Source organism: Trachemys scripta, chromosome 5, assembly GCF_013100865.1.
Source record: "Trachemys scripta elegans isolate TJP31775 chromosome 5, CAS_Tse_1.0, whole genome shotgun sequence".
In the NCBI taxonomy this organism is placed as follows: Eukaryota; Metazoa; Chordata; order Testudines; family Emydidae; genus Trachemys; species Trachemys scripta.
This window is the reverse complement of record NC_048302.1, coordinates 90,145,213-90,160,735: the sequence shown is the minus strand read 5'-3', so window position 1 is coordinate 90,160,735 and position 15,523 is coordinate 90,145,213. Positions and strand designations below refer to the sequence as shown.

General features: G+C 39.8%; 1 protein-coding gene across 6 annotated transcripts in view; it reads left to right on the top strand.

Moving 5' to 3' along the window:
• The window catches only part of DCUN1D4 (defective in cullin neddylation 1 domain containing 4), a 75,020-nt gene that overhangs the window by 13,772 nt on the left and 45,725 nt on the right, over positions 1–15,523 (top strand). For 5 of the 6 annotated variants that reach the window (XR_004645788.1, XM_034770977.1, XM_034770976.1 and 2 more), the window contains 2 exons: positions 3,101–3,171; positions 5,783–5,822. The exons of the other annotated variant lie outside the window; for it this stretch is intronic. Coding sequence is in view for 2 of the 5 variants with exons in the window: in XM_034770977.1 (XP_034626868.1) it covers positions 3,101–3,171; positions 5,783–5,822 (111 nt within the window). In the remaining 3 variants the exon portion in view is untranslated. The remainder of the gene's footprint in view (positions 1–3,100; positions 3,172–5,782; positions 5,823–15,523) is intronic. 6 annotated transcript variants of the gene reach the window in all.

Here is a 15,523-nt window from a genome sequence, read left to right as displayed (position 1 = left end):
TTTACTTTTCATAATTAAATCCCTCCAAACTTTCTATTGTTTTGTTTTTGAATGTGTAACACCACTTTACCAATTAGGAAAAGATGTGATTTATTTTTTTTTATCTTTTCCCTTTTGATTGGAGTTAGAATTAAAATGTCATCTGTTTTCACATTATCATTAATAATGTTCACATGAATACAGAAAACTCGGGATGGACTAGGGTTTAACTGCTGCTGTTAATAAAAAACAAAACAACAACCTAGAAACATTTTTGTGTAGTTCCCATCAAATGTGATTGTTTTTAAAAAAAATTCAACCTTTCATTTAAAATTTCAAGACATTTCCATTAGACTATAACTATGAGAAAGTATATTCGATATTAGTATAAATTAAGTGTATTTGAAACCCCTAATATAACACATTCTTTCTTTTAGTGGGCACCATTAAATCCTATTTTAGATTGAAAATATTTTGCCTAGTATTGTTACAAGTACCACCCACAATTACTGTAACTCTTAGTTTAGAACAGAACAGTTGTTCAACTTTTTCAGCTCATTTACTCTATGCTTTGTTACTCTGGATACTCAATTTCATTCTGTGTAGAACTTTCACCTAGCAACAGAGAAAAGAAAAATATTTAGGTTGTGAAATCCTTAGGGTAGGGATTGTGTCTCACTATATTTGGACAGTGCCTTGCACATTATGGGTGCTACTATAATACAAATGATCAGATTTTTTTAGTAGGAAAACTGATTATAAAAGAACAAATTGTAAGGGGGAGGGCTCAAGAAAAAATTTAGTACCTGAAACTATTTTTTTACTCATTGTGATTGAAGTGTCCAGATCCTTTTTGAATTGACTTGCATTACTACTATTTCACATCTTTGGAAGGAAGGTATGTAGGCGATAATGCATGCACTTTGTGATGTACCGAAGGTTCTCCATCGCCATCTCATAGTTGCAGCAGTTGTCATTTCAGCAAATGATAAATGAAGAGATTCTTCTGAGACCTTCAGCAGCATTGCTTTCACTCTCATGGTAGCAGTGTGCTTCAGGTGCATGGTTTCAGTCCCTAAAGGTTTTTGGATTGAGACTTCTTTTTAAACAAGAAGTCAAGGCCAGGTCTGCTGTGTAGCAGTACGTGTACTTACCATCATGTCTCAAAAAGGTCCATAAATGTTATTGAATTTGGCTGTTGATATTTCAGCTAGTCTCTTTTAAAGGAATTTCTTCTGATTTTGCTGTTCTGTCCCTTTGTTTTTGGAATTATTGAATAGATTATTTATATAGCGTAACTCAGTTTTTGGCTTTCATAGTGCAATTTTTTTTATCAGTCTTATTTGGCTGGAAAAAATCAGGGTAAATCAAACAATGTGAGAGAATCTAGCCAGCATGGTTAATAGAGTATAGTAATAAGATGTGGTCTGCCCTTGAATTAAGCTATATCAGGTGTGGTGAGGAACAGAATTCTAGATCAGCAAAATTATTCCTTCAAGCCAAGGTACTGAGTTGAAAACTATGACTTTGTGTCTCTGAAATGTTAAAAACACTATTTTATCCACTATTATGAGAGAATTCCAAATCCAGGCATAATGTAGATTCTTAAGAAGTTGGGACTTCCCTCAACTACACCTTTTCTCTTACAGCGGTGTTCCTCCTATGAGAATAATTGGAATTGTACTGTACTTTTACATAGACTTAGTTTTTAATGTCTCACATACCTTACCTCTGCACTCTGTTTTCCATAGTGTGTGTGTTTTGAGGACTGTTTTGGAATATTAAAGATGGAGGTGTGGAAATTATATTTTTTTGCTTTTTTCTGTGACTGTCTTATTTGTTTAAAAGCTGGAGAGAGACAAATGAAATGTTTCTGTGCAGAAATGCTTTAATATAATGACTGGTATTAGTAGGGTGACCACACGTCCTAATATTAGGATCTTTGTCTTCTACAGGCAACTGTGCTCCCCCCTCTTCCCAAAAAGTCCCAATTTTTCATACTTGCTATCTGGTCACCCTAGGTATTAGTGGATCTTCCAAGTAAAATTCTTTTATACAGGAGAGCTATGCTGGTTATATGATTGATATTTCTTTGGCTGTTCTGAGAGGACTGTTCAGATAGTGTTACACAAATGTTCACTACCATTTTTGGTCTCATTTAAGTTCATAGAGCTACTTATCACTACATTTGGTAATGTTTGCATGATTAATCCCAAATATGATGCTTCTCAGGTTATGTACTTTGGCGCTGGACTGTGCTTCACTACTGACAAGGGTTAACTTTTGCTAGCTTTGGATCTTGGCATACTTTTATTTTTAGCAAGCATATTACACTTTACATACATGGAAGAATTCCATTGACTTAGTGTTGGACATGAAGGAGCCTTAGGCATGGGGAGGAGTTTTAAAAACCTAAATGTAAACTCAGGTTAAGAATCTTGCATGAGACATCAAAAGTAAGGAAATACAAAATTATTTTTTTCATTCCTTAGCTAGGTATTGCTGCTTTGTGCCTCTTGTATCTGTAGGCAAAAGTCAGCATGAGTCCTGTATAAATGTTTCCCATCGCTTTCGTTGGAGAATATGTATTTGCATTTATAGTAATCTAACTTAAAAATGTAATGTTTATGATAGTTAATCAAATTCTCCTAGAAGGAATGTGCTTTGGATATTAACTTACCATAGGGACGGATGGGAAAGTGATAGGATAGGTAGAGTGGAGGGCATCTCTGTTTCATGGATCCTGTTTTGGGGGGGAGAGGGAGGGTAAATTTGGCTTTATGAACTTAAGTGTATTCTGATTTTTTGTGAATTTAATTTTGCCGATGGTGGAGGAGATCTGTGTGTATGATAAAAATACATAGAATTTCTTTTAATGAGTTGCATTTACTAATTCCCATGCTGTGGCAAAATTGGTACAGTTCCTTTCCCCAAAGAGATGGGAGGGATTTTTATTGATGTTATGAAGCCTGAGTGAATACTTTTTTCATCAGAGCCTGGTAGTGGGTTTTTAAAAAAGGAAGAGAATACATAAAATCTTGTTTCTAGCCGTAAAAACTATATTCCATAGTGTAATTTAAACCAGGATAAGAGACACAACTAAATTTTATTTTTCCTCTAGATTTTCAGCTGAACTCTCATCTATCAACACTGGCAAATATTCACAAGATTTACCACACCCTCAATAGGCTGGTAATGACTTGCAATCTTCTCTTTATTTAATAGCTAGTTATTTACTTTTGAATGCATTTATTTGTGCTATGAAATATTTAGATTATTATACTTAAAAATTTGGGGGAATCCACATTAAGGTTTCACAGTTAACTGTCACTTTTTGTGCTTTGATTGCTTAAGGTTGCATGTGTATGCACAAGAGGTCAAAATTAAGATATGGCTGTGTCCAGTGGAGCCCTTGTCTCAGTATGTGTACATTATGGTATGCATGGAAGCATGTGTGAAAACTGCATGTTCCTTTTGCTTACAGTTTTTATCAGTGTCAGGCTCCTTACAGTAAATGTGGGAAAACATATACTGTAAACACATCAGTCAATTTAGAGCAATCCAAAGAATGTGAGGCATGGGCTGTTGATGATCCTTGCCTCCTTCACAGAACAGTCACAGTATTTTCCACAGCATAGTTAGCCATGCACACGCTTACAGTTTAGGGCAACTGCAGCTGTATTTCCCACAGTGGTCCAGCAAGGCCACCCATTCTCAGGCTTTCAGTTACCCAGTTGTTTCTCCTGGATGGAGACACATGTCTTTCTCCCTTCTGACCAGAGTATTTTTAGGCTGCACAGATGCTTGTCTTAACTGTGCAGGTCCCATCACAGATAGGTTGCTTGAGAACACCTGCTTGCTTTTCTTTAGAGATGGTTAACACGTTCAATTGCTGCAATTGTAAGGTGCCACACAGCACTTTCTGTGCAAGCCTACTTTATTTGTAAGGTAAAAAGCATTACAGAGAAAACATTTAGAACAGTGTAAGAACCCAAATGGGTGCTAATAAGCTTGCCAGAATTAACCACAGCCCTAACATGGATTCTGACAGGAGTTGTTCTTTAATCTCCTCACCTAAGGAGATTTCTTGTGGTTACCAATTTATTACAGCTTCAGCTCAGAACAAGCACCCAGTCTTATGTGACCTCAGTAGGCCAACTCCTTCCAAACCTATCTTGAGGATTGGGGTTTCTGTAAACCAAGGGCCCTGTCCATTTGCTGGATCAGGAAGAGGGTCATGAGCCAGTTTAAAACCAGGCTATTTATTTAAAAACCTTTTTTGGTCTGTTGGTTTCTGGAGAAAGTAGTTTGAACTAGTATATGTGAACTTTTCTGGGGAGGTGGCTTCTCTGGAAATGTTACAATCTTAGTGAATTTGCTGAATTATCCCCTGGTGTTCTCCTATTTACCTTCCTATGGAAATACACACAATTCCACAATAACACATACCTAATTGATTTTTAATGAAACAATGAACTCCAAAGATGTTAAAATGAATTCATTAAGGTTTAATTTAATTTAATAAGTTTATTTAGGGTATTGCAGGAAATTTAGAGCATTATATGTCCCTCCTACAGAAGTAGGTGTAATTAGGGTGCTGGCTGACACTCTAGGGGAACCCACTGACTGAATCAGGGGCAATGCATTCTTCCTGAAAGTGGGGGGGCCACGAAGCCCCACCGCCCCTGTGGCCCCGCCCTTGTCTCCCTATTTCCCCTGAGGCCCTGTCCCCTGGCCAAGCTGGAAGCCGGAGCCTGGCTTGGGAGCCTCCACTTGCCCAGAGTGGGGAGGAGCCTGAGAGCAGCCCCTGGCCTGTGTCTTTGCCCCCCGGACTCCTCACCCAGGGCAGGTGGAAGGTCTGTGGCATCCCACAGCTGCCTGGGCTACCCGGGCTCCTCTTACCGGGCCAGGCTCCAGCTTCCTGCCTGGCCAGGGGCGGGGCCTCAGGGGCCGAAGAGCTGCAGCCAGGCCATGGTAAGAACCGCTCTGGCAGCTGTGGGGAGCTGCAGACCCTCAATCTGCCCTGGATGGGAGTCTGGGGGGAGGGGCACAGACTGAGGGCTGCTCTCGGCTCCCCCATCCCAGGCAGGGGAGAGTCCCTGGCTCTCCACAGCTGCCTGGGCTGCTCTTATCTGGGCCAGGCTCTAGCTTCTGGCCTGGTTTGAGCGGAAGAGGAGGTGTAGGGGGCCAAGCCCATGACGAAAAGTGATGTGCCAGGTCCGTCTATTTTCAAAAGTGGGAAGGCCATGGCCCCTTGGCCCCCTGTACCCTGTTCTGGCGCCCCTGGACTGAATGCTTGGACAGATTTATTTCCTGGGTGGCGGTTTTGTTAGTACCTTTTATAATTTCACGATTAATTTGTTTAGGTAACAAACATTTTGCTAGCAAGCCAGCGTATTTTCTTTAAAAATTTGTACAGCGTTTTTGCATAACCGTTCTGCAAAATATATATATTTTTTTAAATCCTATGAGGCTGATCTTTTACATGCCCCTTCTTACTCTTGTTGTTCCACAACTTTTGGGTGTAAACTTGAGACCTAATTTTTCCCACTTACATCTCCCATGCACTTTCCTGGGAGTGTATATGGTGTCTCTTGGTTCCCCAAGTGGTCAGCTGCCTCAGTTCTGGATTGAGGTTCCCCAACCCCCTTGGGAATATTACAAGCAGACATTCTTTGGCTCAAAGGGACAAATATGTCAGGGCTGCCTCCTTGTGCAGTGGCTCTCACTTGATAGAGCTTTATATTTATTATAAAGGCTACCATATCCCTTAACTGCATTGATGAAAATGTCTTACTTACAGAATCTGACAGAAGACGTTGGTCAAGACGATCACCAGACAGGTACTTGATAATTACTTAGTTGAAATATACTGTAGGAATTTAAGCATGCATTCTAAGAGAAAACTAACTAAAATGATTAGTTCTAATACACCTCTACCTCGATATACCGCTGTCCTCGGGAGCCAAAAAAATCTTACCGAGTTATAGGTGAAACCGCATTATATCGAACTTGCTTTGATCCACCAGAGTGCGCAGCCCTGCCCCCCCGGAGCACTGCTTTACCGCGTTATATCCGAATTCGTATTGTATTGGGTCGCATTATATTGGGGTAGAGGTGTATGTTAAATGGCTAAAAGGGGGATATCTACTAGAAAATAATAAAAACAGTTTGTTTTCAAAAGCAGTGTTTTGAAAAACAGCTGTGCTTCTAATTTCAACTATGAATAGTTCCTATAGGTCTCTATGACATCTGCCATTTTACTGCTACTTCCTAACAGGAATTCACTAGACCAGTGTTTCTCAAATGCGGCCACCAGGGGCTTTTCTTGCAGTCACGGCCTCCGGAGTGATGATTGCAGGGGTGCGGGGGGGGGGGAGCAGCAGTTCCTCCCTTGGGGCTGCTAGCAGGGTTTGAGCCTTGTCCCCTCTGGAGACACAAATACTGGAGGATCAAGCAGCCCGTAAGTTCCCCGCCTTCCTGGGGGTGGTGGAGTCCGGCTTCAGTCCTGGGATGACGGGCAGTAGGCTCCAGCTGCAGGGCTTCAGATTCCATCTCCAGGCTTTGGCATCTGTCTCAGGGCTCAAGGCTTCGGGCTCTGTCCACCTGCACAGCGGTGGGCTCCGGCCCCTGGCCATGTGGCACTTGGCTCTGGCCCCGGGCTTACCCCCCACCCCCATCGCCTCAGCTCTTGCTGCCTCCCCCGGCCCCCATTCATTCCCCCTATCACCCTTGGCCCCGCTACCTCCCTATCTACCTCACCATTCAGGGCTTAATTTGTATCCTGGCATGCCAGGGTTGAGTAAGTCTGCTGTGAAAAGTGATAAATGTATGCTTGTTCATATCACTTTTCACAGCAGACTAAGGCTATATCTCAGGGTTTGGCAACCTTTCAGAAGTGGTGTGCTGAGTCTTCATTTATTCACTCTAATTTAAGGTTTTGCGTGCCAGTAATACATTTTAACGTTTTTAGAAGGTCTCTTTCTATAAGTCTATAATATATAACTAAACTGTTGTGTGTAAAGTAAATAAGGGTTTTAAAATGTTTAAGAAGCTTCATCTAAAATTAAATTAAAATGCAGAGCCCCCCCAGACCAGTGGCCAGGACCAGGGCAGTGTGAGCGCCACTGAAACTCAGCTTTTGTGCCGCCTTCGGCACGCGTGCCATAGGTTGCTTACCTCGCTATAGCTACACTAGCATTTTTGTCGGTCGGTGTGTGAACAAAACATCCCTGACTAACAAAAGTTTCACAGACAGAAGCACTGGTGGGGACAGTGGCATGTTTGCGGGAGATGCTCTTTCCGCCAGCATAGCTACCGCCGCTCATTAGGAGTGGTTTAGTTATGCCAGCGGGAGAGCGTCTCCCACCGGTATAGAGCAGCTACACAGGAGACCTTACAGCGGCACAGCTGCAGCGGTACAACTGTGCCACTAAGGTCTGTAGTGTAGACATAGCCTTAGTAGCTAGCTGGGAGGCTGTGAAAAGTGATATTAACATATAAGTATCACTTTTCACAGCAGCAGATTTACTAGCCAGCCTGTCTTAAAAAAAAAAAAAAAGACAACCAAAAAAGAAAAAGAAAAATCAACAAAAAAAGACAAGGGCGTGCAAAGCACCTTATTTGTATTTCTAGTCTGTTTAGGTCCAGTAAAGAATAGAAACAACTGTACATTATTTTTATTATTGCAAAAAACCCTACATAAATAAATTACAATATTTTGGACATGTGCATATTTATTCATTTTTTCTAAAGTTAATTTAGTATTTTAGGAAAAATTGTCAGAGCGGCCACCAGCAAGAGTTGGTGGCCGCACTCTGAGGCCACCAAAAATTTTGTTGTGATAACCCCTGACCTAGACTCTATCTGTACATGACTCTCACTTCTGGGATATAGGTTCTGAGCACAAGACTAGCAGAATCTCCCTTTCTGTTAAGGTGTTTGGACTCTTGTGAGCTGTAGTGAGAATAGAGCACAACTCAGGCCACCACTGGCCATTATGTGGCACCCCTTGTTGCACTTCAGACACTCCAGTAAACTTTTTCTTGACTGGGATTGAGGAAGGAATCTTGCTTTTACGGAGATGAACCTCTCTGTGTTGTTCGAGTTTTTCTCCATATTCCAGTGATATTTGTTGAGTACCACTTCTTGGTTCTAACTCTGCCTTCTAATTGGGTCCAGTAGAGTTCTTTGAATTCCCGAGCCCTTTGTTTTGAAGGCTTGGCACAGTTGTGACGTTGTTCTCTGTTAACTGGCACCAACGTTTTCTTACGTGGCTTGATGTCTTACAGTTTGGTGCCTGCATTAGTGCTTGTTTCTATTGAGCTGATGCTATCTTTGATATACAGTCCCTTTCTCTTTAATTTTAGGTATGGTATTTAAAGAGGATAACTTAGTGGCCTCACACCTTGATCATGTAATAGAACAGTAAGACTGACCATGTTTGTCATGTTATCTGCTTCAGAAGTGTTAGTTCTGTTTGCAGATGTCATTTTGAGCACTGAAGAAAAGTGGGGAGTGCCTGTAAGTTCTCAAGACCCCCCAAGAAGATTTTTGTAAGCCCAAGAAGTATGGTCAACATAGAGCAATTAAAAATGCAAACTCTTGAAGCTCAGGGTTGAGTTGGCCAGGACTGCTGAGTGCTAAGATTCAGAGCAGACCTGTCTTCCACCCTCCCTGGTAGGTCTAGTGGGATCACTTCACCACCGAAGTGCCTTGCACAATCAGCAGAGAAGGGCTTCACAAGATGTTGGCTCCTGAATGCACTCAGGGCTTGGCATTTGAAGTTGTTGATACCTGGCTGTGTCTCATCAGATGAAATGAAGCCTTTGTATGAAAGGTTGAGGCATGTGATGTTGAGGAATCAGAAGCTTCCCAATGTGCATATGAGAAAACCCATAACCTCATCTCCACATTGAGGTCTCAAGATTTCCTCCTGCATCCATATGCTGGAAGTGGAAATGGGTAGGTTGATTCCGGGTATTGGAGTATGCTCTGTAATTTGGCCTGGTCACTCCTGGTCTTTTATGTGGCTGTCGAGAAGCCCACAGTATCTGTTTTGAGGTAATTCTCTTGCTCTGCATCATCAAGGGTAGGAACTCTGCATGCATTTGGAACTTTTCTTCCTCCCAGGCTAGCGCTTGTATCTCGAGAGTCAGTACAGTAAACTCAAGCCTTAGTGCTGCTGCTGCTTTTGTGGTGGGGATTTGTGCACAGCCAGGGTTAGTCCTGCCAGTGTCACTTATGACACTCTAGGTTTCCTTGTCATCTACGTAGTTCTAGCCATTTGAAAAGTTGGGACAGGCTGAGTATTAAGGTGGTGAGAGCTGTTATTTGAACTCATGTTAGCTAAAGGAGTCTTCTGCTTCAAAATACACCTCCATTATGAGGAACATGACAATAGAGAAATCCTACCTTTATCATTTCTCACAGAAGCTCTCCAAGACAACTGATTTTGAGTTAAAATCAGGCTGGAAGTCTGCAAGGGTTACTTCTGTGCGGTAGATGGGCCAGTCATTTGTATCCAATAGATTTGCTATACTTTTGCATCCTTTTGTGGGTGTGTTGGTGGAAAAAGGTTTGCATATCTTTCCCAATCTTTCCCAGTGTGTATGGCCCCATGTTGTTAGATTCTTAGGGGTTTTGGCACTTCTGAAACATCCTGTTTAAAGAGGCTTCTAAAAATCTAATGAAAGTTCTTTTTGAACTACTCTGTTCCTGTGAGCGTAAGTTTCCTAGACGGAATGTCACTTTCCTGGTGGCAGTGACTGCAGTTGAGAACGTTTCAGGGCGTAATGACTTGATTGACCTTATCCCAAATTTCATAATGCTATAATTGGTGCTGTGAACTCCTCTGACATTCCACTCTTTGGTGGTGTTTGAGGTGCTTTTTTACCTTAATGAGTTTCACCTATCAAAATTCTCCCATGCTGGCATGCCCATTTTGGAGAGAAGATCCTTCTCTACAGTATGCTTAATTAACCCAAGAATCTTTTGACTCTTTGGAGCAAACAAAGTCCTTAAAGTCCATTCAACGTTTTGTTTCTTTTGAGACGAGTCTATTGGGCATTGCTGTTACTAAGTGGACCTTCTCCTTAGGATGCAGTGATTTAAAATCACTTGATTTTTTTTTTTTTTTTTCAACCATTGGTTGAGGTTTTGTAAAACTATTTGGAAATCTTTTGCTGTAGCAGTTTTAGATTAAAATTTGTAATGAACCAAATTATAAATACTTTTCTTAATACCACTGCAGATGGGATGTTTTATTTAAAATTTACAAATCTGATATAGACAAAAAACAAAATACTGAAAATTAATATTTGCAGGGTCAGGGCCTTAAGCAGGTACATAACTCTACTCACATGAATAGTCCCTTGACTTCAGAGAGACTACATTGTGCTTAAAATTAAGCATGTGCACAACTGTGTGCAGCCTCGGATTAAAATTGGATTTTTATTAAGAACTTTTCTCTTAGGCCAGGTCTACACTACCCCCCTAATTCGAACTAAGGTACGCAACTTCAGCTACGTGAATAACGTAGCTGAAGTTCGAAGTACCTTAGTTCGAATTAGTTCGAACTTACCTTGGTCCACACGCGGCAGGCAGGCTCCCCCGTCGACTCCGCGGTACTCCTCTCGGCGAGCTGGAGTACCGCAGTCGACGGCGAGCACTTCCGGGTTCGACTTATCGCGTCCAGACTAGACGCGATAAGTCGAACCCAGAAGTTCGATTTCCAGCTGTCGAACTAGCGGGTAAGTGTAGCCAAGGCCTTAGTGGCATAACATCGTTGTTGCTGCAAAACTAAATTACTTCAGTGTTAATTTTTTCATTGTTATTTAGAGGTTCAGAAGTATATTAACAAAGTTATTGTGAATTAATTTATATACAGGTCAAATTTTTCAAAAGTAGGAGCCTAAAGTTATATTCCTAAGGATGGAATTTGCAAAAGCACCTGAATGATTTGGGGTCCTAAGACCCATTGAATTCAAACGGCAAAACCTAACTAGGAGAGTATGGCCTGAGTGAAGCATTTTTGTTTTCATGATGTATACATTTGGAAGATAGTATTGATTGCAAAGATAGAATGGGCTTTTTTGCTTATCAATTTCATATGAGTTTGTGGCAGTTTTCATAGTAAGGATATTAACGAGGTGCCGGACTTGTCTCTTTCAGCATAGATGAGTATTAATTGTGAAAGTACTTTAGTTAAATAAGTCTCTGTAAAATCTGAAATTAAACTAGCAATTAAGTTGAAGTACATAATCATTTTAGCAATTTAAGACTCCAAGATGCGAAGAAAGTAAACTAACAGTGAGTTTTTTAATTTAAGCTATGTGTTAAAATCAAGATTTTTATCCACTCTCTCTAAATGAATGTGAGTGTACATTTCGTATTATGGCTCTTCTAAAACTAGATGACAAATGCACAAAGTTTCCTTGATCAAAGGCAAAGCTACATCACTCCCCATATTAGCAATGGGTCTGTTGCAGGCACCTGTAAAACAACAATATTATTTTGTCTCCACACACTCTTATTGCATGAATTTGATCTCCTGAAGAGAATTTGCAGGGGTCTGAAATTTTTCTGGAGCATGGAATCCAATGTAGGGAAGTCCAAACTCTCTCCTTCCAAAATAAACAAAGATGTCTTTTGAATATTCCTTATTTTCATTTGGCCTTTTGCATGTTTTTTCCTGCACTTGTGGTCTCATTCTACAGGCTTGTACACTGTATTTCATGTTTAGGTGGGTGTCTTAGTGTTCTCATCTAGTTTTTAAAAACATAAAACACCTTGCTTGTTATCAGCATTGGCATTAGTTTTGTTATTATTGCTCGCTGAAACTTTGCATTTATTTTATTTTTGAACATTCCTCAAGTTGCTTGGTCTCCATGAGTGTAAGGATTTGCACAGATGAAAGTAAAAATTATATATCTGTAATTCTGCTTTTCTGAAGACCTCCTTTGCAGATTCTCATTTCTTGCCCACTTTCCCTTGGTTCAGAGGTTTACCACACTCATTTTTTAATCTCATACCTTGTTTTTCATCTTTCTCTGGGGTGTGTTTAGATGTGAGGCTGATCATCTTGAGTTGGCTTTTTTTTTCCTGGGAACTTTAATCTCCTGCACAGGTGAAGGAACTGAAGGGACTATTTGGCAAGCAACAATAGTAGTTGGCTGTTCTTGGGTGGTGATGGCACATGACAGACATTTGGGGTATCTTCCTTGCAAATGTTACCTTTAAGTGTCAAAAGCCATTAAGATCTGCCAGTCTTGAGCAGTTTTTAACTCTCAGAGGCAAGAGTTTCTGGGACAGCCTTCTAATGGTGCGGAGGGAAGAGGCAAACAAACTAACTAGTGTTAAAATGGAGCTGGATATGTTTATGAATAGAATCATATGATGGGGTTGTCTGTGATAGCAAGGAATTAGACTTGATGAACTAGGAGGTCTTTCTTTTCCTATGTTCAAGATGATATTTGCAGAGAAGCAGTTATATGTAAGTAAATTTTCTGTCAGTCTCAAGCAACTCCTATTGAAGACAATGGGAGTTGTGGGAGTGCATTTGTAGGTGAGCAGACCTGTAAGTGATTATTAGTCAGGAAAAGTTGGAGATAGAAATTACCTTAAAATAAAATGATCTCCTAGTAAAATCTGTGCAGAAAATATTCATATTAAACCAATACTGAGCTAACAAACCTGTTAGAAATTGCCTTTATAGAACTGACAATCTTTACATTCAGATGGGCACACAACATAACTATATCTTGTTTCTTTGTGAATTTTCATTACAAAGAAGTATTTAATAACAGCTGTGTAAATGTATCATTTTTAAAATAAATGATACTTCTGTACTGTGGTTTTAGTTTGTAGACCATCATTCAGCAATTAAAAGTGCAACAAAAGATTTAATTAGAATGGAAACAGTAAAATCATAAATAACATACGCAGAAGATTTATACTTCTTGGAGCAATATTTGAAAATATATTCCCCTTTCAGGTGTCTGCCTGTCTTTCTTTTTTAAAAAATAGTCACTTTATAACTTCTGTGCCCTCTACTGTTCTTCCCTTTCACTCAGTGGCTATAAATCTGAATGTTGACAAATTCAAACTAGGAATAAAGTGCAAAATTTTAAATTAGGGTAATAAGCCATTGGAACAGTTTATCTGGGATATGATAGTTCTGGGCTTGATGCAGGAATTCTTGAGTTAAATTCTTTGATCTCTTTTATTCAGGAGGTCTGACAAGTTGACCATAATGGTCAATTCCGGTCTTGAAACCTATGAATTATAAGAATATATAGTGTTCTCCCCTCCCTCAATTGTAGGACCAGTATTATCTCACTTCTGCTCCCCTAAGCATCCACATTCTGAAAAGTCACAAATTGAATTTTGCAATCCCTACCATTGCTTTGGCAATTTACTAGGAACCCAAGGCCCCTGCCTGTGTTTCATATAAATATATATATTTTATATCAAACCCAAATGCCTATAGTCATATTTGTATGTTTATTTTTATATATAGTAATTGTTGCCTGAGTGACCTAAAAATAAAAAATCCACAATTCATCAGCTTTGTCTTTAAACTAAAGTTAGAGGGGAAGGAGTGGCCATGGCTATATTTAGCAGTAGCATGTATTTTGGGCAGTCACATTAAAACTTAGGGGTACCCTAGAATCCATACTCCATTTACTAAGTTGTTTTTTATTGCTCTAGTGTGTGTGTGGTGGAATCTGTAAATCTGCGCCTCTTGTCCTTCTCTAAACAACTGATCAGTCCTGCTATCACCTTAAGACTTTCAGTTTGTGCGAGTGTTTATCTGGCTATTCCCTTGCTATCAAAATCTCTAAAAACTTCACTTAAAAGGCCATAAAAAAAATTACAGACTCTCTAATTTATAGGCATTTCAAGATTGTGTAAATGGAATTCAGCAGATATATTCATGTGAACTTATCACTAATAAGATGACATAGTTTCTTTAATCCATTTTGTATTATGCACACTGAAGTATATTTTGGAGCTTTTGACTCAGTTTAAAGGTATGTTCCTCTTCTCAGATAGCTGTCACTAGGGCTCTCATCTTTTGCCTCACAACACCAGCAATGTACTGCTGCAATTGTCCCCAACAATGTGCTGCTTGGAGTTCTTATTGCTTAACTAGCTCCTTAATGTATATTTTAAGTCTGAGACAGTAATTTTAATATTTTAGAGCTCTTTTTAAAAAAAAAAAAACTAGAGTAAAAGAATTTATTATTTTGGATGCCTTCCTGAGAACATATTTAATATTTGCAGTGCACCTTCACTTGTCCCTTTCTTTCAATATTATCTTCTATTTTTCTTGTCTTTTCTGTGGTTTGTTTTCTTGTTTTTTCCTAACCCATTATTTGTATATTTCCATAGATGAGATTTTTTTTGTTTTTACCTCTTCCCACTTTGCACTCCTCTTCAGCATAGGCTTGACCACTCAGTACTTTCCTGAATAAAAAAGATACATGAATGTTGAGGGTTTGAAGAAGACTTGAACATCATAGGTAGGTCAGTGTTAGGGAGAATTCCTGAAATGGAGAGAACTGCCTTCTTCTTTAAAACAGTGTGGATGAGAGGGCAAGACCACAAATGGATAATAGGTAGGAGAGTACGATCAGCTAAACCAAAATTAGTTTGAACACCATACTCTGTACTTAATAGCACAAAAAATTATACATCTGAAGCTATCATGTGTAAAGAATGTATGTGCAAAATCTAATACAAACAATAGATCCTATGAAGTTATCTCAGTTGTGCATCTGAACTTCCTTCCTTATATTGCTTTCAGAGCACTTGGAAGAGATTTTCAATGGCACAGAAGGCAGTTAAGCACCAAACTCCATTGCCTTTTAATGAGAGTTGGGCACCTACCTTCAACCTGTGCCATTGTAATGTCTAAGAATGGAAAGTTTTATGGTTGGATTTTCTGAAGCCTCAAGCAGTGAAACATATTTAGAGGATTATATGGGGTTTTACTATATTAAGAATTATCTTGGATGCCATAGGAGCTCCACAGAAGGTGAATTAAAGGCTAACTATGAAGACTACCCTGTTCTGTAGTTCCTTGCAATTACCTTAACTTGGCTTCTCTGCCTTTTCTTACCCTTAACCTTCTCTCCATTTCCTTTTTAAGTTCTCTGCATACTATTCAGAGCTGTGCTGACTCTTCCAGATAGTCTTTATCCTGTGTTTTATACACAGCTTCTTCAGGGTTCTGCGCTTTGGTCATTATTTCTAGTTAAGGAGGGTTGGACAAAACTCTGTTTCTGGGATCAGTCGTTGTTGCTCCTAAGAGAGGCAAAGCAAAGTGACAAAGGTGCTCCCTACCAATAGCTGTTAAGTATGCCCCTCTCTGTAGAGCACCTCCTGTTCTTGGGCCAGAGAACAAGAAATTGGGTTAAGAAATCAAACAAGGGTGTCTATTAGAAGTATTGTGCTCTAATCACTGGGCCAGCCCTTTATTTTGACAAGTGATGGGCAAACCTCAAAAGTTCTGGTTTGGACAAGTAAGTAAAAGTTAGGA